Raw genomic sequence first — 23,026 nt, 5'->3', positions numbered from 1 at the left:
GACCGCCTTCCCCCCCCCCTCCACGCTCACCCAGGCTGCCCACCCCTTCCCCACGCGGGTGCAGCCCCTCGCCCCGCTCTGGGTGCCCGCACCCACCCCACTGCCACCCCTGGGTGGGGGCTGACCCCTAGGGTCCTGCCCCTAATGCATCCTCACCCCCAGCCCCTCCACCTGCTCCCCAATCCCACCAGGTGCCAGCCCCAGGTGGGTGGCAGGTCCCTTGTCGTCCCCCCCTCTTGCACCCTGCCCGCAGCCTCAGGTCCCTGCTGCTCTCTCCGCTCCCCGCTTGCTGCTCTGTGCCACCCACTCCTTCCTTAGGAGCAGCGCTGGCCCAATCCTGCCCAGTCCACCCCCAGCTCTGCTCAGCGCTGCCTGTCCTATGGCAGGGCTGGATCCATCCCTCTCTCAGCATCCTCTGGCTGGGGGGGGTTGTCCCCAGGGCACATTTTTCTCCCTCTCCTCTTGCTCCTTTGTCCCCTTCAAAGGGGAGCACAGGGATGCTGCCCCCCGATCCCTGTCCCCAGCTCGGGATCCTACACCCACGGGCCAGGCGGCACCATGCATGGGTCCAGATGCGTCTGGACAGTGAGGAACAGGAGCTTGCTGTGATGTGGGGACCTCGTTTTGATTTATCTGTGTACGTCTTGGATCACTTTCCTTGTGCAGCCCCCAGAGGGGATTTTAATAAACCCAAATGAGAATTGATAAATTGCAGCTAAAGGCAGAAGCAGGAGGCCGGCTGGCTGCGGGTAAAGGGAGGCTCAGTGGGAAGCGTGTCAACTGATTTTTCTTTTACACAGCCAGGAGCTGAGTGCCTCTTTTTGCTTTTGTGACATTTAAGGGCCCAAAAGCAGCTAGGTTTGGGGTTTACTTGTTGCTTTTTCCTCGTTTCACCCATGGTGTTGCTGTCCCAGCAGGGCAGCACCAGGGGAAGCAGAAAGCCCGGCAAGACAGGGACCCATCGGGACAGGGACCCGTCAGGACAGGGACCCTTCGCACTTAACCCCAGGCCCAGGAAAAATCCCCAGGGGAGACCAGAGCATCCCAGTGGCAGCTCCTCTCTCCGCTGCCTCCAGACCAGAGGAGTTTCTGCTCCCTCTGCTGGCTCCAGCTCCAGCTCCAGCCTCTCCTCCGTGCCCGATCCGGCCGCTGCAGCCGTGGCACCGGGGTCACAGCCACCAGCTGCAGTGCTGGAGAAGCTGGGGACATGGGGTGGCTCAGCTCTTGGGTACTCCCTGGGCTGCTCTTTACCTTAATCCAACCACAGGCTTCATGACGCAGAGCATCCCATGATTTATTCCCCCAGGACCAGTTTTTGTGCAGCTCTCCAGGCCGTATCCAGCCCCAGAGAGCAGTGATAGGAGCCCAAACTCTTCTCGGTGCACCCTGCCCTATGTGCACCCCATGTCACCATCACAGTGATGCTTGCAGGACAAGCAGCACCTTCCTGCAGTCAGCCAGGAAAATGGGTCCATCCTCATCTTCAGGCAGGGTGAGAGCCCAGGAGGGCACAGGAAGTCAAACGTTTCATTTTGTGGCTTTTTCCTTCTTTTTCAATTTTATTTTATTTTATTTTATTTTATTTTATTTTATTTTATTTTATTCATCATGCTGGCAGCAAGGGCTGGAGTATCCCCCCATGCTGTGAGGGTCCCGATCGTGCTGGCTCAGGGAGGGGACACAGGGGTCTGTGTCCTTTTGGAGCTGGCAGCACTTGCAGGTTCAGGGAACCAGCTGCTAGGCAGGATGAGGCCCCAGTGAAGAGGACTTTTGGGACCGACAATTCACTCAGTCAAATCCTTGAGACAAACCCAGCCACAAAGCTTCAAACCTGTTCCTGGGGTGGTCCAGTGCAACGCACCGGGACAGGCTGGCCAGAAAGCCATGCACAAGGGGGAAAAGACACACCAGTGGCATTTCCAGGCAGGGACGGGGGGACACATGCAGTGAAAGCAGGAATTGGGGTGCCCCAAAACTGGCTTATGGGGTCAGCAGGCTGAGATGGCTGCGGGAGCTGGAGCAGGGCAAGATCGAGAGCCCTCAGAAGGCAGCTTTGGGGTGTTATTTATTTTATTTTCCAACCAAGAAGCAGCACTTTTTCGACACTGCGTGAGGGTTGATGGGTTTCTCTTTACCAAATCCACGTTAAAAAGTCAGGGGGGAGAAGCCGGGAGGAACATGACCCCCCCGAGCAGAGCCCAGGCAGCCGCAGGAGGGCAGCAGCACCCGCCGGGATGGTGGCAGCGAGTGGGGGAAGCAAAAACGCATCGAAACTTCTTTTACAGCCAAGAAAAATCCCCCGGCTCCCGAGGCAGAGCCCCCAGCCCCATCTCACCTCGTCTCTGAGGCTCCGGGCAGATGCAGCGATCCCCGTTTCTCCCCGCACAGCACCCTGTACTCCGCACAAGCTCCTTTTCTGCTCCCCCCGGGATTACCCCCACCCCAGGTTTTGCCATTGCTGGCCCCAGCCCCCGTCACCCGGCGCGGGGAGCAGCCCTTCCCTCCCTTGGCAGCCCAGCCTGTATTTGCCTGCCTCAGTTTCCCCATCTCCAAGTAGGACCCTGGGGGACGAGAGGTTTTTTAAACCTCTTTGGGAGGCATTTCTTTGGGTATTTCAGCAGGGAAGGTTCCTGCGCAGATCTGACTCCTTGCTTGGTACAGGAGCGATTTGTGAGGATGTGGGTGAGAAAAACAGCACGGGAGAGAAGAGAATCGGGTCCGAATCACCCAACCCAAATCTGAATTTCCCTCCCTTTGTGATGTCTGGGTTTGTACCCAACTGGTCCTGCCGGGTGCAAGTCTCTGCTCTCTGTGGGTCTCCCCTCCCCGTTCCACCAGGGATGTCTCCACCTGCAGTGCCCTGGGGAGGGTCCCCAAGACCCCCCCACACACACACACTTTCATTTCGCTGTGCAGTTGCTCTATTTCCCCTTAAATCCTTCAGCTCTCAGGCAGCTCAGCCTCGGCAGGTTTAAAACCCGGGCTGCCTTTCACGCAAGAGTTAATAAAAGGAGGGTGTGAGCAGGATTTTGCAAGGAATTAAACCCCGGCAAAAGAGCCTATGGGAAAGAGCCTGTTCGTGCGGGTCGCCGGTGCCCCGTACTTTCTTCCCGGGTTCATTGGGTCCTTGTGTGAGCTGCGAAAGGGAAAAAGGGTGAGGAGCTCCGGGCAGGATGGGGGGGGGCCACTCCCTGACTCAAATTTGAGTGACGAGCCAGCGCAGTTTCCTCCGGCCGGCCCCGCTCCGCGCCTGTGTCACACACCCAGGCTCATGATTCATCTTCTGGACGGCTCAAAACCCGGAGGTTTTGCCCCAGAGCCGCTCTCCATCGCTCACGGCAGGGCTGGTCCCGACACCCCCCGGCACCCCGGGGCTCGGAGGTGAAGATGGGGAAGCTCCGCATCGCCCTCGGCATCCTCGTGCTCTGCGCTGCTGGCAGCTGGGGTAGGTTTTTACAGCCCCTAAAGCTGTGTTTGCCCTAATGTTGCCCTTCCCGCTTAGATTCCCTGCTATTTCCCCTAAATCCCTGGGTCTTCTGCATTCACACAGTCCCGGAAAAATTGCGGGAAGGGGAAGCTGGCAGAGCACTGCCTCGGTTCCCAAACACAAAGCATCGCTCGGGTCGCCTGGGTTGGGGCTGGGTCGGGGCTAAGAGGGTTTCTCTGAGATGCCGTGGGATCAAGGTGTTGTGGCTCCATGCCTTATTCTCACCCCAGTAACTTTATCTCCACCACCTACCCGCCGTTGGGCTGCAGGACTGGTTTGTAATGGGAGCACTGGGATGGGACTTGGACTCTGTCCTCTGTAAGCAGGCAGTAAGGGGAGTTTATGGGGCAGGCATCACCATACCCATCTCATTTTAAGGGCATGGGGTGTGTTTAAGTCAACGTTAGTATCCTGTGTAATTTTTTTCTCCTGTAATTTTGGTGCTTTTCTTTAAAAGCCCCGATTTCTGGCATCAGGTGACTTCAGGACAAAAGTGGCTCGCTGCTTTAAAAACTTTTCAGTGCCTTGTGGAACAGCAGCCCGGCGAAGGGACTCTTCTCCCCAGGTGTGGTTTCCGGGGCTCAAAGCTAGCAGAAAACAAACCCTGCAGCCACAAAACGGGTGCCGTGTTTTTCAGCTGCTGATTTATAAATCAGACCCATTGTTTTGGAGGCCTGACCCGAGGGGGTTTGGGGCAACATTGTTCAGGCTAAAGAATGCCAGATTTCTGTGCATTCCCACGAACAGCCTGAGCAGGAGTGTAGAGTAACCCCTGAAAGAGTTTTGGGTTTGTAAGGTTGCTCTTTGAGGCTGCATAGGTGATTTCTCCAGTAATCTGCTAGGGGCATCTCCTCCCCAGGAAGATGTTGGTAGACAGGGAGGGATTCAGAGAAAAGACGCAGCCCCAGGATGGCGTGGGCAGGACATCAGCCAAAAATAAGCCCAAATCCATATTGCTTAGACAAGCAGAAAGCTCGGGGAAGATGCAAAAGTGGTTTGTATCTTTATCAAGCTTGTTTAAGTCTCCTTATAAAGTTTTCTGCATGAGTGTATTAGCAGGAAAAAAAAAAAAAAAAAAAAGACGAGACCCACCAAGGCATGTGGCTGGCTCAGACACAGTGTGGAGGTGACTTGGAGTTCAGGCTGAGCACTGAGTAATTTTCTCCAGCCAGGGAAAGATGATGCTCAGCCACAGCCGTCTGGGGCATTTTGGGTTCAGCATGCGATGTGCATCCCCTCCAGTGCCTGGCTGCAGTGCTGCCACCCCAAACGGGGCTCCCTGTGCCACCCAGGTTAGCTCCTGGTATTTCACGTGCCGGGATTTCTCCTTATTTCAAAGCCTCAGTCATTAGGATCAGATTGTTTTATGAGACCAGCGGGTTTTGTAGTAAAAAAATAAATAAATAAATGCAGCTTTTGTACTTTGGTTTATTAGTTTTTATGGCTGGAAAAAAAAAATACACTGATAAAATACACGAAGTTTATTAGTTTAGTCTGTGCTGAAATCCTGTTAACCAGCTCGCAGCCGGGCAGCATGCTGAGCACCAAGGGGCAGAACCAGAGCATCTGAGCTTCAGCACCCTCTGCTCTCCTCTTCCTGTGGTTTTGTGCCCACATCACTGCTGCTTCCCCCTCCCTGCCTGCCTCCAGCAAAGCCCCCAGCACCTCACCCTGCATCCAGCCGTGCAAATGCTGCTGGAGATGCCAAAAAAAAAGAGGCATTTTCAGGGTGAGGGGGTGAGGCTGGCCACCACCCTCTGCGTGTTTGTATGGCGATAACAGCCCTGCCTTAATCACAGCTGGCGCCCGGGGGATTTTGGCTCCTTCCCATGGGATGGAGAGCCCTGCTCCATCCAGCCATGAGTTAAACACAGCCAAGAAGAGCTCCGTATGGTGCTACAGGATGGGAAAAGGTCCCACATCCCCGGACATGTGCCTTGGTCATGTGGTAGTTGGGCAGGATGGCCCCATTCGTGGTCCTAAGTGCCAAGATCAGCCAGAAAATTGGCTCATCAGCGCTCCCCTGGGACCTGCAGTTTTGGAAGCTGTTCCCGTCTTTGGGCACGTGGCCCTGAGAGTTTAATCCCAAGTGCCTGGAGCTGCCAGGCTGGTGCCTGCCAAGCCATCAGCACGGGGCTCAGCCTCCTGCACCAGAGATCAACCTGTCACTCTTTAGGGCCATGCTAAATTTAAAGTCTCCCATCCTTTTTTGCTTCCTTTTATGCAACCTTTTAACCTGCAGCCAGGTATTTTGGTGTAGGGAAAGAGCTCAGGGAGTGGACACAACCTGAAAGCTGAACGAGCTGCACGCTCATGTGCCTGAGCCTTGTGGCATTTGCTGTGTCCCCACATCAGTCCCATGCCCAGATCCATTGGTGCCAGCACCCCATACCAGCACCCACCTCCACGAGCCCCGGCACGCTGCGTGCCGGCAGGCACAGCCACACCGAGCTGCAGCCGTGGCTCTGCCCGAGGACCTGATGCCATCGTTTCACCGTTTCCTCTTTCTCTTCTGTGTTGCATTTCCTCCCGCTGCTGCAGAAAACTCCTCTTTTCTTCCTCCTGTGGCTGCAAGAGGGGACCCTGGGCAGGGGAGGTGGGGACAGAGGAGCCCCCAGTTGCTCCGTGCTGGCACCCCCAGTTCCTAGGGCTGTAGCTGGGGACACAGAGCACCCCCAGGGACCGGTTGCCTGCAGATGCTGAAGCTCTGATAAGGTGCAGGAGGGAGAAATAGCCCAGGGCAACGCCACCGCAGCTGTGTCTCAGCCACTCACCGCAGCAGCCGTTGGGACCGCAGAGCTGCACAGTTCCTACCTCTGCTCTTCCTGCCCCAGCAGACATTGCTGCTGCCCCAAAGCCCCTGAGGGTTTTTTTGGGGGCCCCTTGATGGGACACACTGGCCTCTAACCAAGGCACACACCTCCCGAAATCCTCACTGCCTCTGGTGGAGCTCCGGTTTCCCCCCCCAGGGGCATCACCACAGTTGGCTGCCAGCATGTTTTGGGACACGTGCCACTTCCCTCCCCTCCTTTCCCCATGTTTTAACCCGAGCTGAGAGCAGCGGGGCTGAGTTCAGCATCTGCAAAAACAGGCACCGACCGGCTGGCCTGGGGGTGGGAAGAGGCACTGAGCTGGGGGGCTCACCCCTTCCCCTCCCCACTGCCCCAAAATGCCTGCAGAGAGGCATGAAGGGCGATGTCCCCTGGGGCTGAAGGGACAGGGGACACTTTAAGGAGCTGGCATCAGGCTGGCAGGTGGGAAATGCCAGCAGCGGGCAGGATGGAGCCCAACTGGTGCCGGGCTGGGGGAGGCAGCCATAAAAGAGGCAGGGGGGCAGCAGCTGGGTTTTGGGGCTGCAAAAAGGGTTAGGGTGGAAACCTGGGAGGATGGAGGCTCTGCCTGCTGGTGGGGCTGTGTGGTGGCCCCACAGGTGGTGACAGCTTTCTGTTTGCTGTTCCAGGGGGTAACATCTGCACCACTCGAGGGGTGAACTCCTGCAAGCAGTGCCTGGCCGTGAGCCCCCTCTGCGCCTGGTGCTCCGCAAAGGTGAGTGCTGGGGGGGCTGAGCAGGGCCGGGGGGGCTGCGGGCTGTGGGATGGGTGCTGTGTCTCCGTCTGGTCCCACCGTGTCTGGACACATTCCTCGGTGGCATCTGGCAGTGACCACAGCTCTGGCAGTGACCACAGCCATGCACATTGCGGCTCTCGGTCTGGATTCCTGCCTTGCTTTCAAAATCTGCCCCTTACCTGGGTGCTTCAGTAGGAAACACATCGAGTGGGCTTGGAAGTGCTGAAGTTTTCCCTGTGAATTCCCTTTGTCTCTGAAAAGCTGTGCATTTGAAAACCCGGTTTCCTTTTGGTTTGCTTCTCAAAAACCTATTGTGAAGCTCAAATTCTAAAAAGAACCTAATTCCTGGAAGGGCTGAGAAGGGAAGAGGGTCTGGAGATAGGAAGCAAATGTTGATTAGAAGCTAGGGTTTGGGGTTTTATTCATTGGAAAATGGTGAGTGGGGGTGGGAAGGTGAGGTGACTGGGCTTGGTTACAGAGCTAAAGAGGATGTCAGAGCTAAGCTGCGGCTCTGAAATTCCGGTCTGGGTGGGTGAGATGCTGGAAGGTCTGCCACAATACCCTCCAAAAATGCTGCCCTTAGGGTTGGCCCATCAGGGATGTAAGGGTGGAAGTTCCCAACACTGATGGGATCTGGTGAGCTGCAGCCCCAGGGCAGAGACAGGAGGCAGGGAGAGATGGGAGAGGTGATTAAAAACTCCAGGGCTTGGGTGAGCCATTGCCTTAACAATGCACTCCTGTGGCTTGCAAGGAGTTCCCCTTCCCCAGAAAGCACTAAGAGAAGGCTTTTCTTGCCTCCTGCTACTGAGAAATCCTCTCCCACGAGTGGTGGCAGTGCCCACAGGGCTGGAGAAAAGACCCAGGAAAACTGATCCGGGCTGGGAGTGCTGACGGACGGTACTCGATGCCGGGCACCTGCAGGTCCCATCAGCTCCCAGGGGATCTCACAGCATCATCCCATGCAGGATGCATAAAGATCTTGTGTGGATGAGCCCCGACTTATCTCCTGCAAGAAGAAAGAAGCAAGAAGCAAGAAGCTGAACTTTGCAGCTCGATAAGGACTCGACCATCCGTCCGCTCCTTCCCAGCCCGGGCTGGTGTCTTGACGCAGCAGGGACTGCGAGCTTGGGTGTTGCTTTTTTTTTCCCAGATCAGCAAAAGTTTCCAAAAAAGGAAATATTTCCAGCACTGCTCAGGGCTGTGCTCATGGACAGACGTGACAAGCAGCGAGGGAGCCGTCCCACTGCCAGCAGCCAGCCGCCGCCGGAGAGCCGCGCTGTGCAAACTACTCAGCAGCTCTGCCTCCAACATCTGGACCACATTGTCTTAATTTAGCAAATGAGGGTTTTTTCTGTGGGTTTGTTTAATATCCCCAGGGCGAGGGAGGTCTCTGATCCTACCCCCCTCCTTCGTTAAAGGGACAGGGCTGCCCTTAGCTGTGCTCCTTTCCCACCCGTGCTGGCTCCCAGAGGAGCCTGGGGTTATCGGTTGCTGCTGCTCCTTCCTGGCTTCAAGCAAGAAAGAAATTTTATTGCTCTTTCTTGTGACCGCTGACTCCACTGAGCACTGAAGCAGAGGAGAGTTGAGTTATCTTTATTTTTCAGAAACCCTGACCACCGTTACCAGCTCACAGATGTGCCTGGCCACTTGTTTTTCCTTTTGGGAAAAGCCAGCTGAGACGTGGCTCTAAAATCACCTTGGAGAGCATCGTGGCAGACTTCTCCTGGGTCTCACCCACCCCAAATGTCACTTCCCAGAGAGGAAAACAGAGCCAAGGCTGGACCAGGGTTTGGTTTAGAGAAGCTCTGGAAGGTTTTAGCTTAATGTGCAGAGGCATCTGTTCCTTGGGTCCTCCCATGAGCTCTCCTGCAGAGAAGCAGTTGCTGTGTGAGATGAAAATGGAGGTGCCCTGGGGATCCTGCAGCCTCCCAGCCACAGCAGTGATGGAGATGTGGGATGGAGCTGGCTCTGACAGCACCCTGCCTGATCCTTACCCCTGTCCTAAAGGCCTTGAGCAGATATCTGTTGTAGCAGGCTCACAGAACTGCAGAAAATGAGAGAATTTGAGGGGTTGAAAGGCAACTGCGCATGCACCACCTGGTGTGGGCTGCCAGGAGGAGAGGTGGGTCCGGGGAGCATCTTCCAGGGCTGCAGGAGGGCTGGTGGCAGAGGTGGAACCATGTGCCCCCAGCAGCGAGCCTGGGCTGCCTCCGAGTCGGTTTTACAAGTCCTGAGTCAATCGTGTTGAGGCTTTCAAGGAAAGGGGAAGGATGTGGCCCAGAGGTGAAATAGCTTCTCCGTGGGAATCTCTCGGTAGAAATGATGCTGCTGATTGTGCAAGGAGCTGCGTGTCCTTTGGGAGCCCCCCAGCACCTCAGGGTACTGCCCAAGAGCCCAGTGGCATGGTTAAAACCTTTCTGCCCAGCCCTGCCTCTCACCCTCACCCTTCCAGCGCTTTCCCTGCCTAGGACAGGACCGGGTGTGTAATTACCCGTGGGCTCAGGAACGATCCAGGCACCTCACCCAGCTCTGTGGGGTCACAGGGGGAGGTTCAGTGGCCTCGAGGGCTTGGAGATCTGTGGTGGGGAGCCCCACGGGATGAGGTGTCAGGGTGGGTGGGTGTACAGAGCTCATGTAGACGTAAAACGTGTCCTCTTCACCAGCAGCGTGCTGCCTGGGCAGGAGTGGGAGGCCACAGGGGAGGAACACGCCTGCTGATGTATTTTCTGGCTATTGCTCGGACTGAGGGAGGAGAAAAAGGCAGATAAAGGCCGCTGCTGCCGGAGGGGGCCTCCTGATGCTGTTTGCACTTTTCCACTTGTTTGCTTAAAATACACAAATTAGCTCCCGGGTTCAACCCACCTGGACCTGAGGGGAGCTGACAGCCTGGGCAGGGGCATCGGTGGTGCGGAGGGGGCAAGGATCTCACTTCTGCCCTCCTGGGGCTTTGAATGGAGAAAGATTTGGGCTGGGGAGGAGCAGGAGGGAGGAACCCCATGGAGAGGGGACAGCGGCTGCCCTGCCAGGAACATGCAGCAGCAGATCCCAGCAGCGCTGGGCCAGGAGAGGAATTCTTCCCATATTTGTCCCGATAGGAAACTCTCCCCCCTCCGCCCCCCAGGAGTGCCGGGAGCCCTCTGAGCATGCCAAGATAAGGGCAGGCAGCCGGGAACTTTCTAGGAAATCAGGGAGGGGGCCGGAGCCCCCACCGTGACTTCACACTTCTGGCTTCCTGTTTCTGACGGATTCTCGATGGCTTCTCCCGCAGCCCGGTTGCCTTTTTGGTCTTTCTTTTCCTTTTTTGGTTCCCCTTCCCCAGCTGGGCTCCAGCTGGCAGGATGCTGGGAGCTGCAGATAAGCTCGAGTGGCTCTCAAAAAGGAGTTGTGTGCTGGGCTCGCCTGCTGCTCCTGGGGGGATTTCTGAGGGTGTATGTCAAGAAAACTGGGGAAATGGTGGCTCTATTGCCACAGCTTAGAAAAGCAAAACAAAAAAAGTCTCATACTCTGCCCATTGCTCACAGCCTGCCAAGCTTGTGTCCTGCTTCACTCTCTTCTGGCACGCAGCCACCCCGTGTAGAGGGGCTTTCCTTTTAGCTGTGCCAAGAAACAAACTTGTGGCTCCAGCTCCTAGATGTCAGAAGGGGTTTGGGCTTGGGCAAGCCATCCATCATCACTCCTGACTCTTCCCCTGTCCCACAGACCATGGACCAGTCGTCCCCACGCTGCGACCTGCTCGCCAACCTCCTGCAGAACGGCTGCAGGCAGGACTTTATCGAGTTCCCCACCAGCAGCGTCACCATCCAGGAGGACCGACCGCTCAGCGACAAGGGCTCAGGGGGCTCCACCACCACCCAGATGAGACCCCAGAGAATAGAGCTGAAGTTGCGGCCGGGTAAGAGTCCACAAAATGCTGTGGGAAAAGGAGATGTGGTGGGGACAGCTTGGAGAGCTCGAGCGATGGATGAGCCGTCACCTGTTGGCCAAGGTTGTCCCAGACCCACTGGGGACAATGCAGGGCTGGGGCTACACCAACCCCACCAGCAGTGTCCGCAGTCTGGCTGTCTGCAGGCTGATTTCTGCTGTTCGGTCTCCTGGCTCAGCCCTGTAGAACGGGATGTGATTTCAACATCTGTGGGATTGTTTTATGAAGCCTCTTAAACCTTAACCACTGCTGCCTCAGTGCCATGAGGCTGACCCTTAGCTTTCCCAAGGCTTGTATTAAGGGGCTTTGTTAATATATATTTATTCACATTGTACTTCCCCTGTTTGATTTCTCCTTTTGGTGTCACTCACCTGAGGTCACAAAAAGGGACTGGGGAAACTGGAGCAAAATGGTGACATTGCCATGTCCGCACTTTCCCCACACATAGCCCAGCCCTGCCCTTATCATCAATCTGCTCACAGATGTCTCAGCAGGAACAAATTTTGGTTCTGTGTTCATTCTGGCCTCATGGACAGATGTCAGAGGCTGATAGCATGTTCCTGGGCTGGGCAAAGAGAAGTTCTGATGTGAGTGACAGAGGTCAGCCATGTCCCCTTCCCCATGATAAGGGGACGTGTAGCTGTGGGGTGGCTGTTGCTGTCTTTAGGTCCAAAAGCAGCCATCAAGAGACAGGTATGTGTGCTGCTCTGGAGACGATCGGAGGAGGCATGTGGTGCTCTAAGGACTTTGGAAGCAGTAGAAGAAAACCCTGGCTTGATACCACCTCTGCCAGAACAAGAGGGCTTAGCAAGAGTTGTCTTCCCCAGCTCGTGAGAGAAGGCCAAATGGCATAACCAAGGCATGTCCCACAAGCTCTGAGTCCTTGTGGTTTAACTCAACGAGGAGGAGCAGAAGTCCCCCAGGGATGAAACTGGGACTCCTGACTGCGTGCTGCTACCTGGCCATGCAGACAGTGGGGTATGGAGCTCTTTGGGCTCTCCTGGACTTTGAAGATACTTTACTGATCCTGAAAATCTAAATCTGAGACATAGATTTATATGAAAACAATTATTAAATGAAAGTTGACTAAAGCTTTTTTCTTGTTGTTTGAGGTGTTCTGAGAAGGCTGCAGCTGTGTCCCAGTTGCATATCAAAGAAGTAGTTTCAAAGAACAGCAAGAAAGAACCTTTGTCCCTTCTAGAAAGTTGAAAGAAAAGGTCAACGCTAAGTGTTTTCAGCATTATTTTTTTTCAAAGTCATTAAAACTGGCCTGTTCCCCAGAAGGTTCTAAGGAGGTTTTTGTTTCATTAGAAAATGTTTCATCAAAAAGTTTCCCAGCAGGGGCTGGGAGGAGCCAAGAAGAACAGGAAGGAACAGGGATGGGGAGGCCCAAGGAGATGTTTGGAGGCCTCAGGAGTTCAGTAGCAGCCTGAAGCGGCCGTGCAGTCCCCTGGCTGTTCCCATAAGACCTGCTGCCCATGTGTACAGCATTTTACTCACTCCATCCATCCTGTGTTGGCCAGGAACAGCATAGAACAACTCTGAGCAGAAGGAGTTCATGTCCTAGTAATGAGAGGCTTGGAGAACAGGAGCTGTGGGGCATTTGCCATCTTCAAGGGGTGCACAGCACACCTCACATGCAAGCACCCTGCTCTTAGTGGTTTACTCCTTGGTGTGTCTGGCTGTGATAGTCTCCTCCCAGCAGCTTTAAGCCATCTCCTTGGGTTCCCGTTGACCCTGTTGGGTCCCATTGACTTTCTCCCCAGTCCTGCCACCAGCCCCCTTTGTTTGTCCCAGGGAATGATCTCTCACTCTTCTGCCCTGCCATATTACAGATGACTCCCAGATCTTCCAAGTCCAAGTGCGTCAAGTGGAAGACTATCCTGTGGACATCTACTACCTGATGGACCTGTCCAACTCCATGAAGGACGATCTGAGGAACATCCAGAACCTGGGCACCACGCTGGCCAACGAGATGCGCAAGCTCACCAGCAATCTGCGAATCGGTTTTGGGGCCTTTGTGGACAAGCCCATTTCCCCCTACATGTATATCTCTCCTCCAGAAGCCCTCAAAAACCCTTGCTATGAGTAAGTCCCAAGCTGAGGGAGGTCTGTAAGGGTTGGAAGGTAATGGGACATCACCAGACTGTGGCTGGAAATCCGTGGAAATGGATTTCAGAAGGGATTTGGGTGTCTGATTTGGGGCAGGGCTTAAGCTGGGCTGCACTGCATGTCCTGGTATGGATAGGGGGAGCACATCTAGACTTTGAAAAGCTCTTGTGGGAAGAAACAATTTTCCACCATTTTTGTTCAAGGTCTAACGCCTAAAAATCCCAGCATCACTGTAACGTGATAGCTGTTTAAAAGATCCTTCGCCAGCCTGGTGCTCGGGGCTCTCCGGGTGATTGGGTCCTTTTGGCACGCCCCGAAGAAGACCAGAGGGTGTGAAATGGCTGCACAGTGAAGACAGGAGCTGGGACACCCACGAGACTTGTGCCCTGACCACTTTCTCCTGCAGGATTGGGGAAACGTGCCTGCCTATGTTTGGCTACAAGCACGTCCTGTCGCTCACGGACGAGGTGACACGCTTCAACGAGGAGGTGCGCAAGCAGAGCGTCTCACGGAACCGCGACGCCCCCGAGGGCGGCTTCGATGCCATCATCCAGGCCACCGTGTGCGATGTAAGGGGCAGGAAGGCTGGGAAAGGGCTGGGAGAGGGTCACCAAGCTGGGCCTGGTGGGTTGGCAGAGAGCTCCCACCCCACCAGGACAGGGCCTGAGGCCTCCTGCAGTGGAGCTGCAGCAGGGCTGGGATCTGGGCAGGGCGCACGTTCAGCAAGGGCATTTCTGGGTCTCAACCAAGGAGAGGGAAGAGCAGGGCCCTTACATAGACCTGGGAGGAGAGAGGAGCAGAGCAGCTGCTTTGGGGATGGATGTGGTGATCCCATGTCAGTCCAGAAGGGACGCCTTTTCCTCTGCTAGCACTTTGATTTTGCTGGAGATGGGAGGGTTCGTGCCCCTCAGTCGTTAGCCACCGTGATTAACACTCTATCAAATTAAAGCCTGTCTTTCACCTTCACAAGCAGCCCATGCTCACCTGCCCGACTCCCCAGCACTTCCCTGGGAGAGGGGCTGTCCTTAATTCCCCCTGCAGTGACAGGCTGGTCCCCAGGGCCCAGCCATGCCCCATGGTGGCAGCGAGGTGCCGCTATAGGGCTGCCCTCGGCACACACTGCCACCCCACTGGGAGCTGCTTTTGGCCACAGAAAAAGATCGGCTGGAGGAATGATGCTTCCCACCTGCTCGTCTTCACCACGGACGCCAAGACCCACATTGCACTGGACGGGAGGCTGGCCGGCATCGTGCAGCCCAACGACGCCGAGTGCCACATCGGCCAGGACAACTTCTACTCAGCCTCCACCACACTGGTAAATCCAGGCCCGTGTGGGGGGTTTGGGAGCCCACAGCTCCTGCTGGGGATGGGAAAGGTGGTCCAGGTGTGCTTGGAGGGCATGCTGGGGACTGGGGTGGTTGAGACTACGTGTTTCAGGGTGCAGCCTTTCCCCTTCCCCAGGACTACCCCTCTCTGGGCCTGATGACTGAGAAACTCTCGCAGAAGAACATCAACTTGATCTTCGCTGTGACGGACACAGTTGTTGGCCTCTACCAGGTAACGGCTGCTGTGCAAAGCCACCTTCGTGGGGGGCTGTGGGGTCCTGAGGGCGCCTTTTGTGGGTGGCTGGATGGATCCTGGTGGCACCCATCCTCACAAGGCTGCTCAGGAAGCTCTCGTGTCTGGGAATGGCTTGGCCCAGCTGTGGTGCCTTCACCTGTCACAAGCAGACTGTGCTTACAGTGGTATTTCTCTAGAACTACAGTGAGCTGATCCCAGGAACCACCGTGGGCACCTTGTCGGGAGACTCCAGCAATGTTCTGCAGCTCATAGTGGACTCCTATGGGGTGAGTGTGCAAGGCCACCACATCCTGTCCCCATGGGCAGCTCAGAGGGAGCAGCAAAGTGCAGGGGGCCTTCTCCTCATCTTGGAAGAACAATCACTCTCACAGCACACAAACCCCACCCAGGGTTGCCCAAAGGAGAGCTGTGCACTGTGATGGCCCCACAGCAGCACTCTTCCTCCCCAAATAACCACCACAAGCAGCTGGACACTTGGCAGCTCCCCCAGCCTCCAGCAGCATCCCTGGGCCAGCTGCGAGCATCTGCCTCCACCCACACGTGTGGGAACCCCGGGGATGGGAGCTCACCCCTGTCCTTTCCCATCCTCGTAGGTGTTCCCCGTGAGGAGTGGTGTGGCCAAGCTCTAGAAAGCCTCGAAGTGCTTGGCTGTTTTCCCATGTGTGTGGGAGCATCACTGGGGTGTGGTGGCTGCTCGGGGTGGACCCCTGTGCAGCCTGGCTGGATTTTTCCATTTTTCTTCTCTCCTCCCCCAGAAAATCCGCTCCAAGGTGGAGCTGGAGGTGCGCGACCTCCCCGAAGAGCTGTCCCTGTCCTTCAATGCCACCTGCCTCAACGACGAGGTCATCCCTGGGCTCAAGTCCTGCATGGGGCTCAAGATCGGGGACACGGTGAGGCTCCTGTCCGCGGGCTCAGCTTTTCTCCCCCTCCACACTGCCTGCTTCCCCCCAGATCCTGGGGGACACAGGCTCTTATGGGGACATTGTCATCTTTTTGGTGGAGAGAGGGTCCAGCTGGGTGGGGGCAAGGGGAAAAATGTTGTCTGCTGGATGCAGAGGCTGTGGTCTACCAGCCATGGTGCATGGGCTTTTGGGCCAATTTTGTCTGCACACTGTGGTGGGCAGGTGAACTCTCCCATGCTGGAACAGTTTGGGAAAGCCCTAAGAGATCCTGCTGGTCCCAATTCTGGGCTGCCTAAGCTTGGGCACGGAGCAGGTGCTGAGGCCAGGCTGAAACAGGTACCCCAAGGCTGCAGGGGGGGTGCCAGCACCCAGACGCACCCTTCTGCCCCCCTCCCAGGTGAGCTTCAGCATCGAGGCAAAGGTGCGAGGGTGCCCGCAAGAGCGCCAGAAATCCTTCACCATCAAACCCGTGGGCTTCAAGGACAGCCTGGTGGTGGTGGTGAACTTCAACTGCAGCTGCTCCTGCGAGAGCCAGGCTGAGACCAACAGCTCCTTCTGCAGCGGAGGCAACGGCAGCCTCGAGTGCGGCGTCTGCCGCTGCAACCCCGGGCGCCTGGGCTCGCACTGCGAGTGCTCGGAGGAGGAGTACAACCCCTCGCAGCAGGACAACTGCAGCCCCCGGCCGGGCCAGCCCCACTGCAGCCAGCGCGGCGAGTGCATCTGCGGGCAGTGCGTCTGCCACAGCAGCGATTTCGGCAAGGTGACGGGCAAGTACTGCGAGTGCGACGACTTCTCCTGCGTCCGCTTCAAGGGCCAGATGTGCTCGGGTGAGTGGGGTGCCGGGGGGTGGTGGTTGCATGGAGTAAAGCACCTTGGGGTATGCTAGAGAGGTATTTTTGCTGCCCAGCATCGTGGTTGAGGGAGATGGCAGCCATCTGGGGGCTCGTTGCATGCATTGTGTCATGCTTAGCCATGGATTAGTTCAGGGTGTGATGCAACGACTCCCCCTTTGGCAGCCTGTGCCCAAAATCCTTGGCAGAGGATGGACTCAGAGGGTTAAAGGCAGACCTTGATCCTTCCTTAGGCTCGGGAGCCCCGTTGAGGTGGCTGGGGGATCCAAGGGAAGTGGCTCTGGGGTGCACAGGGCAGGAGCTGGCCAGGTTCTGCTCGACTCCCACATCTGAGGAATTGCTCCACAGGAGGAAACCCCAGGGTGAGGAGAGAGGGGTGGGGATAGGCACTGGGATTTCCGAGGAGAGGATGCACTAATTTTATCCTCCACCCTGTTCTTGAAGATTCCCTTTTGGCAAAAAGCGGTGGGGAAGAAAATCCTCCCCCATTGCTGGTCTTACAGTGAATATTCATCTCCTGAATATTCGCCTCCTCCCGGTGCTGCCAGGCTCCCAGTCCTGCCTGCTGCATTTCTCAATTTGGGGAACCTCGCTTCTCCCATGCCAGGGACCAGGGAGCCCATCTCTGCAAAAAAAAATCCCAGCAGCAGTCACCTCATGTGCCCCATGTGTCCAAACCCCTTCCTCAGCCAGAAGCCCCATCTCCAGCGAGCCCTGGAGGTCTGAGCGTGCTGGAGGAGCAAACCCCAGGGTTCCTCCCCGTCTCCTGGCTTCCCAGGAGATGCGAGAGGGGTGGCAGCACCCAGAGCCCCCAGCTGCCTCCACACCACTGGGGTTGATCATTCACTTTAACATCAGACAGGGGGGGCTGGGATTTTTCGCCCCCAGGCAGTGATTTTCCATGGGAGCCGGGTGCTTGTCCTCGATGTTGCCACCCAAGGCTGCTCCCGTGGCACTGTCTGTTTGCACAGCATCCCCCATGTCAGGCAGAGTGAGGGCAAAGGTGCTGGTGGCACGCTGCCCCCGAGCCAGGCGGGCTGTTAATTAACCCCATCCGTTGGTTCCCAGCTCCGTGCCCGAGTCCTTTGCCCAGCGGGGCCAGCCCTGGCTGCGCGCCCAAGGCTGAGGAGGAAATGAGACGGGGAAAGGTTGCCAAGCCCTTCCCGGGGGGCCACCACCCACGAAAGCCAGACTTGGCAGAAGCCCTGCCCTGTCTCTTTGCCAGTGCCCCGTCTGACCCCGCTGGCACCCGTCACGTCCCGTTCAGCCACGCTCCCCCAGCCTCCCCCTCTGTTTCCATACCTCGTCGCCCGGCGCGGCGCTGTTTTCCTGTGACTCAGCTCCAGTTCCTCATTAACAGGGTTACACATTTATTTCTCACACCGGTGCCCCCGAGGCCATGGGGGCCGTGGGGGACGCGGTGCCCCAGCGCTCCCCAGCTGGGAGCAGAGCTCCCATGTGCTCGGTGTTTGGGATGGGTCGGCGCGTGCCGGCACCGCGGCGTTTCCGCTGCTCGCTGCGTCTGGTGGCTGAGTCAAAAACCCAACCGGGATCCAAATAGCTGCGGGCTCTGGCAGGATCTGAGCACGTCGGGCTGTCTGACCGAGCCAGGGGAGTGTGTGGAGCTGGCTGGGCTCTTCCCAGCAGCCAGCTCTCCCGTGTGTGGTGCTGGGCTGGGAAATGACAGCAGGGGTTGACCAGACGGCCTAACCAGATCTGAAACTAAAGGCAAGAGCCAAAGCTTGGGCAGCTCAGATGGAGCTGATTGAGCATCTCCAGCTGCTGCCAGAGCCAAGCTAGCTCAGCCTGAAATTTGGCTATTTTTTCCTTGCTTGCATGGGATAAGAGAAGAATAGGGGGTACAGAAGGCAGGGAGGTGAAGGATGGGGTTTGCTTTGGGCAGCAAGATCCCACCCCAAGGACAGGGGGACACAAATGTCCTGGGTGGCTGCTCCACCTCGCTGTGCCACGCAGAGACAGAGCTGTGGCTCTGGGTGCACAAACATCCCACGTGGGTGATCCCCAGAGGAGATCTGTGGGCATCCATGGGGGCACCCACGGGTCCTGATACCCTCCTGGACATCCCCAGGCCATGGGACGTGCAAATGCGGGGACTGCGTGTGCAACTCGGACTGGACTGGAGACTACTGCAACTGCACCACGCGCACGGACACCTGCATGTCCAGCAACGGGCTGGTGTGCAGCGGCCACGGCTCCTGCGTCTGCGGCAAATGCGACTGCACCCAGCCTGGCTCCTACGGGGACACCTGCGAGAAGTGCCCCACATGCCCGGATGCCTGCACCATCAAAAAGTGAGTCGGGGGGGAGAGCTCGGATGGTCCCCATCAGGGTTGGTGCCCGCAGGTATGGTCACCGTCCCCAAATCCATTGGGTTGGGATCCCGGAGAGAAAAAAGGGTGGGAGGGTGCCTCGGGGATGGTGCAGAGCAGTTCAAGGCAGCTCCCTCCTCTTCCTCAGGGACTGCGTGGAGTGCAAGAAGTTCGAGCGGGGCGAGCTGGTGGAGCAGCAGTCCTGCAGCCGTATGTGCCGCGATGAGATCGAGACGGTGCAGGAGCTGGGTAAGAGTGGAGAGGGGGCGCACGGCACAAATTTCTGCCCTAAAGCAAGGAAACATGGGGCTGCGTACACCCTCCATGCACGTGTCCCCAGCACGAGGGCTCTGACAGCCTCTCAATCCTGCAGGGGACAGGGGCAAGGACGCTGTAAACTGCACCTACAAGGACGAGAACGACTGCGTGGTGCGCTTCCAGTACTTTGAGGACTCCAGCGGCAAGTCCATCCTCTACGTTATAGAGGAGCCAGGTAGGACCCGGCTGGGGGTGCCGATTGTGCTGCTCCTGGTGGTCTGCACTAACCGTGGGGTTGGAGCCCCCTTTGTGCCTCCTGGCCAGGATCCAGGGGCTGGCACAGGTCACAGAGCTGCTTTGTTCCCCGCTCTGCACACCCAGGCTGTGATTTCCTGCCCGTGTCTCACATTTCCCCATGCCTCTGGGTTGTTTCACCCCCCTGCTGAGCCGCCAAGGAGGAACTCTCTCTTCCCACCACATTTCTGACTCCAGGGGTCTCATTTTCTTGACGTGCTGTTAAGATACAGCTCTTGGCCACACAGGAGCAATGCTGCCCCTGCACGGAGTAGCCCAGGGCCTCCAGCATCCTTGGGGACTGCTATCAAGCTGAGCAGGGGGCCATATGGCTGCAGATCCTTCAAAACCAGGGTCATTAAAATAACCATCAGCTCTAATTACAGCCACCCATCACCTCCCCAGCCCCTGCACAGGCAGCCCTGGGGGGCAGGACAGATGCTCAGAGCTGGAGGCTCTCTAACGGGGGAGGATAAAGCCCTCTGGAGAGCAGAGGAGCCCCCATACCCACAGTCAGGCACCCCAGGGTGCCCACCCAACCACGCTCTCCTATCCCCCCAGACTGCCCGAAGGGGCCAGACATCCTGGTGGTGCTGCTGTCGGTGATGGGCGCCATCCTGCTCATCGGCCTGGCCGCCCTGCTCATCTGGAAGCTGCTCATCACCATCCACGACCGCCGGGAGTTCGCCCGCTTCGAGGAGGAGAAGGCCAGGGCCAAGTGGGACACGGTAAGGGCTGTGATGGGCAGGAGACCCCGAATTCTGCCTCCACTGGGCTGAGTGGATCCAGATCCCAGTGCTCCCAGTACAAGAGCCCAGTCCCCATTTAGGACTCACAGGGCACTGTCCTTATGGACCAGCTCATCCATCCCATCGCTCTCTGAAGCACTGTGTGGGGTCGCAGCAGGATTTGGGGTGGCACCACCAAACCGGGCACCCCTTCTCCCAGCCTGCTGTGGCCCCAGGGGCTGTGCACAGAGCAGAGCAAATGTCCCAGGCACTTCTCCCACCTCCAGTGTATCCTGAGTGCTTCTCTCCAGCGTGACCCTCTTACTCACCACCCTCACAAGTGTTTCCACCCCGTGAGCTGGAGGAAGGTCCCTGCTGCCACGGGGTGCTGGAAGGGCTGAGGCACCCGGAGCACGAGGGAAGGGGCCAGAACGGCACCAGTGCCTGTCCCCCACCACCTGGAGGGAAGGGATGGGTGGGCTGGGGTGGCTCTTTCTTGAGGTCTCTGTTCCTGTGCTCTCCTCCACAATTGCTTTTCCCTTCTCTCCCCTATAAAAACCTCATGAGGAGCTGTTAAATTGCGTATCACATTGTAGAGCCAAAGCCCTGAGCAGAGCCATGGATCCCCCACCCACTGGTGCCCCAGTTTCCCCAGTTGTTAAGTGGGGTGAGTGCCAATGCTGATCACGAAGCGGTGATGCTCTTTGGCTTCTTTTCCCAGGCCAACAACCCGTTATACAAAGAGGCCACGTCGACCTTCACCAACATCACGTACCGCGGGAACATGTAAGGATGCCGCATCCAGAGCTGGCTGTGGGATCAGCCGGGGATCGTGGGGTCTCCTGGAGTCCAGTTTACAGAAGAGCTTGTGTGCGTGTGTGTGTCTGCGTGTAATTTAACAACCCCCGGACTGCCTCCGGCCCCATTCTCCATCACCTCACTGCACTGCAGGGACGCGCTTCCACAGCAAACCTCTCGTCCATACCTCTGCGGGCCGCCCCATAGGAGCTGGTGGCCCCTCCATACACTGAACAGGGAGAAATGGGACTTCCTCTGCCTGGTGGTGAACCTGTGAACTCTTCGGTGCTCCTTGGGCCAAGCGGATTTTGGCTAGAACCCAAGGCCAAGCTGTGCTCTGCCTCCTCGGGGATGCCCTCGTGCCCTGGCCATGTGAAGTCCCAGCAGCCATGGTGTTGCTTTGGGGGTTGAGGACACCACTCAAAACCCGGCATTTCACACGTTTCTCTTGTTGCTGTGGTTCAGGATGGTGGAAAGCAGCCCCCAGGCTGCTTGTGACCTTGCCCCTCCCCTCCACGTGTCCCCGCTCTGCACCACTGGCCACCTCCATGTAGCATCAGCTGTGCTGGTCCCAGCTGCAGCCCCTGGGATGGGGCTGAGCTCCCCGTGTCCCCCACCACTGTCCCCATGTCCCAAAGCACACGGACTGCATTGCCTGTATGCCGTGAGCCTAGCCCAGGCTCTCTGGGGAACGAACTCTCCCCTCCCTGTGCCTTTTGGCCTGGGTAATGGTTTTCTGCGTGGCTCAGGGTCCAAATGAGCAGGCCCCCACCCGTGGTTTGTCTCCTGTGGAAAAAAATAGCCTGGGGGCAGAGAGAGCTTGGCCAGGTGCTCTGGGCCCTATCCAGATCCTAGTAGCTCCGTTCCCCTCAGTTCCACCAAAAAGCAGCACCCACCTGTCCTGGTGGAGAAAATTAACTCTGTCCTAACTGAAACCAGGACACCTCCTCATGTCCCGTGCCCACCCCAAGGCCCTAGGGGTGGTCCTGCTTGGAGCTGTGTCCCTTGCTCCCTGCCTGGCCTGTCCCCAGGGGTGGTGGACATCAGGGATGGTGCTGGGGGGCAGCTGGGGCTGTGCCCCAGAGCAGGCGTTGGGTGGGCAGAGATGTGCTCCACATGGGGGTGCTTCCCAGGGCACCAAATAAAAACCTCAAACCACGAATTGTGTCGGCACTGCTGCGTGACCCAGCACCAGGGGAGCCTATCTGGGCCAGGAGGGGTGGATGGGTGAGGGAACCAGCCCGGGCAGGGCTGTGGGATCTCCACGGGGTTTTCTCTGCTCTGTTACTGCTTTTTCCTGGAGTGGGTAACACAGCTGGGGGCACGGCGTGGCCCTGGGCCTGCTGCCAGCTGGGCTCCTCTCGGCAGCCCCCTCCATTCATTGCAGAGGAGCAAACCCCAGCATCCCCCCTATTTCTGCAAGACTCCAAAAATCCGTCAGTGTGCACAAAAAGCCCCCGGAGGAGGGCAGCTGGGCTGAGACCACTGCGGGACCGTCCTGGGGGCAGCTGGGCTGGGGGCAAAGGTGCTAAAGCCGGGAGCTGGGTGCTGCCTGAGCACCCTGCCTGGGCACCCGCTCAGCACCGCGACGCACAGGGCTGCAGGGACACCTGGTGGGCACCTTCCAAAGCAGCATTTTGGGACCACAGGAAGTGCTTGGAAAACTCTTTGGAAGGGTTCAAGCCTGGTCTTGGAGTGAGGATGCTGGGGCCAGGCCCTGTAGGGTCACCCCAGAGGGGTACATGGGGGGATCCTGCTCCTGCTCGGGGCTATGGGCATGGTGCAGGGCCCAGCGAGCAGCTGGAGGGATGGAGGTGCTGCTGTGCTTGGAGCCTGGGTGTTGTCCCCATCCTTGTGTCACCTTGTGCCTTAGGGACCCCATCACAGCGCTCATTGGCACAGGGGAGCTGAGCAAGGGAATGCTCCCGGCATTCTGTGACATCAGGCAGAACGGGGGCACCGGGCAACATCGGGCAGAGGGGTGACAACAGGCAGTGAGCCTGGGGACTGCCCCACACTGCCTGAGTGCCTCGAGGCCACCACGGTGATCAGCCAGGGGGTGAGTCTGCTGCGGGGTGCCTGGAGAGGGGCAACGGGACAGGGGGTCTGCACTGCAGACCCTTAATGCCCATTGCTCTGGGGTCGCATCCTGCCCCTGCAGACAGAGCCGGGGGTCACACCATCCCGGCTGTGTCC

The 23,026-nt window shown here is 57.5% G+C and overlaps 1 protein-coding gene across 1 annotated transcript; it reads left to right on the top strand.

The window, feature by feature from the left end:
- Nucleotides 1-3,061: 3,061 nt before the first annotated feature.
- Nucleotides 3,062-21,992, top strand: ITGB3 (integrin subunit beta 3). The gene is made up of 15 exons (XM_068660971.1): nucleotides 3,062-3,445; nucleotides 6,948-7,033; nucleotides 10,754-10,946; nucleotides 12,812-13,064; nucleotides 13,495-13,657; nucleotides 14,242-14,403; nucleotides 14,550-14,645; nucleotides 14,846-14,935; nucleotides 15,425-15,559; nucleotides 15,969-16,398; nucleotides 18,512-18,734; nucleotides 18,901-19,001; nucleotides 19,126-19,245; nucleotides 19,866-20,032; nucleotides 20,754-21,992. The coding sequence occupies exons 1-15, from the start codon at nucleotides 3,388-3,390 to the stop codon at nucleotides 20,820-20,822; spliced, it is 2,346 nt and encodes a 781-aa protein (XP_068517072.1). The 5' UTR covers nucleotides 3,062-3,387; the 3' UTR covers nucleotides 20,823-21,992.
- The last annotated feature ends 1,034 nt before the right edge of the window (nucleotides 21,993-23,026 follow it).

The sequence above is a fragment of the Anas acuta genome, chromosome 25 (assembly GCF_963932015.1).
Source record: "Anas acuta chromosome 25, bAnaAcu1.1, whole genome shotgun sequence".
Classification (NCBI taxonomy): domain Eukaryota; kingdom Metazoa; phylum Chordata; class Aves; order Anseriformes; family Anatidae; genus Anas; species Anas acuta.
Note: the sequence above shows the minus strand (reverse complement) of the source record. Positions and strands in the feature narration are given on the sequence as shown.

Excerpts from the sequence above, each read along its gene's own strand:
- ITGB3 (XM_068660971.1), top strand. The coding sequence starts at position 3,388 with ATGGGGAAGCTCCGCATCGCCCTCGGCATCCTCGTGCTCTGCGCTGCT. Across the intron at positions 16,399-18,511 it reads CAAGGGCCAGATGTGCTCGG|GCCATGGGACGTGCAAATGC; the intron begins GTGAGTGGGGTG and ends GGACATCCCCAG. Across the intron at positions 19,246-19,865 it reads CTACGTTATAGAGGAGCCAG|ACTGCCCGAAGGGGCCAGAC; the intron begins GTAGGACCCGGC and ends CTATCCCCCCAG.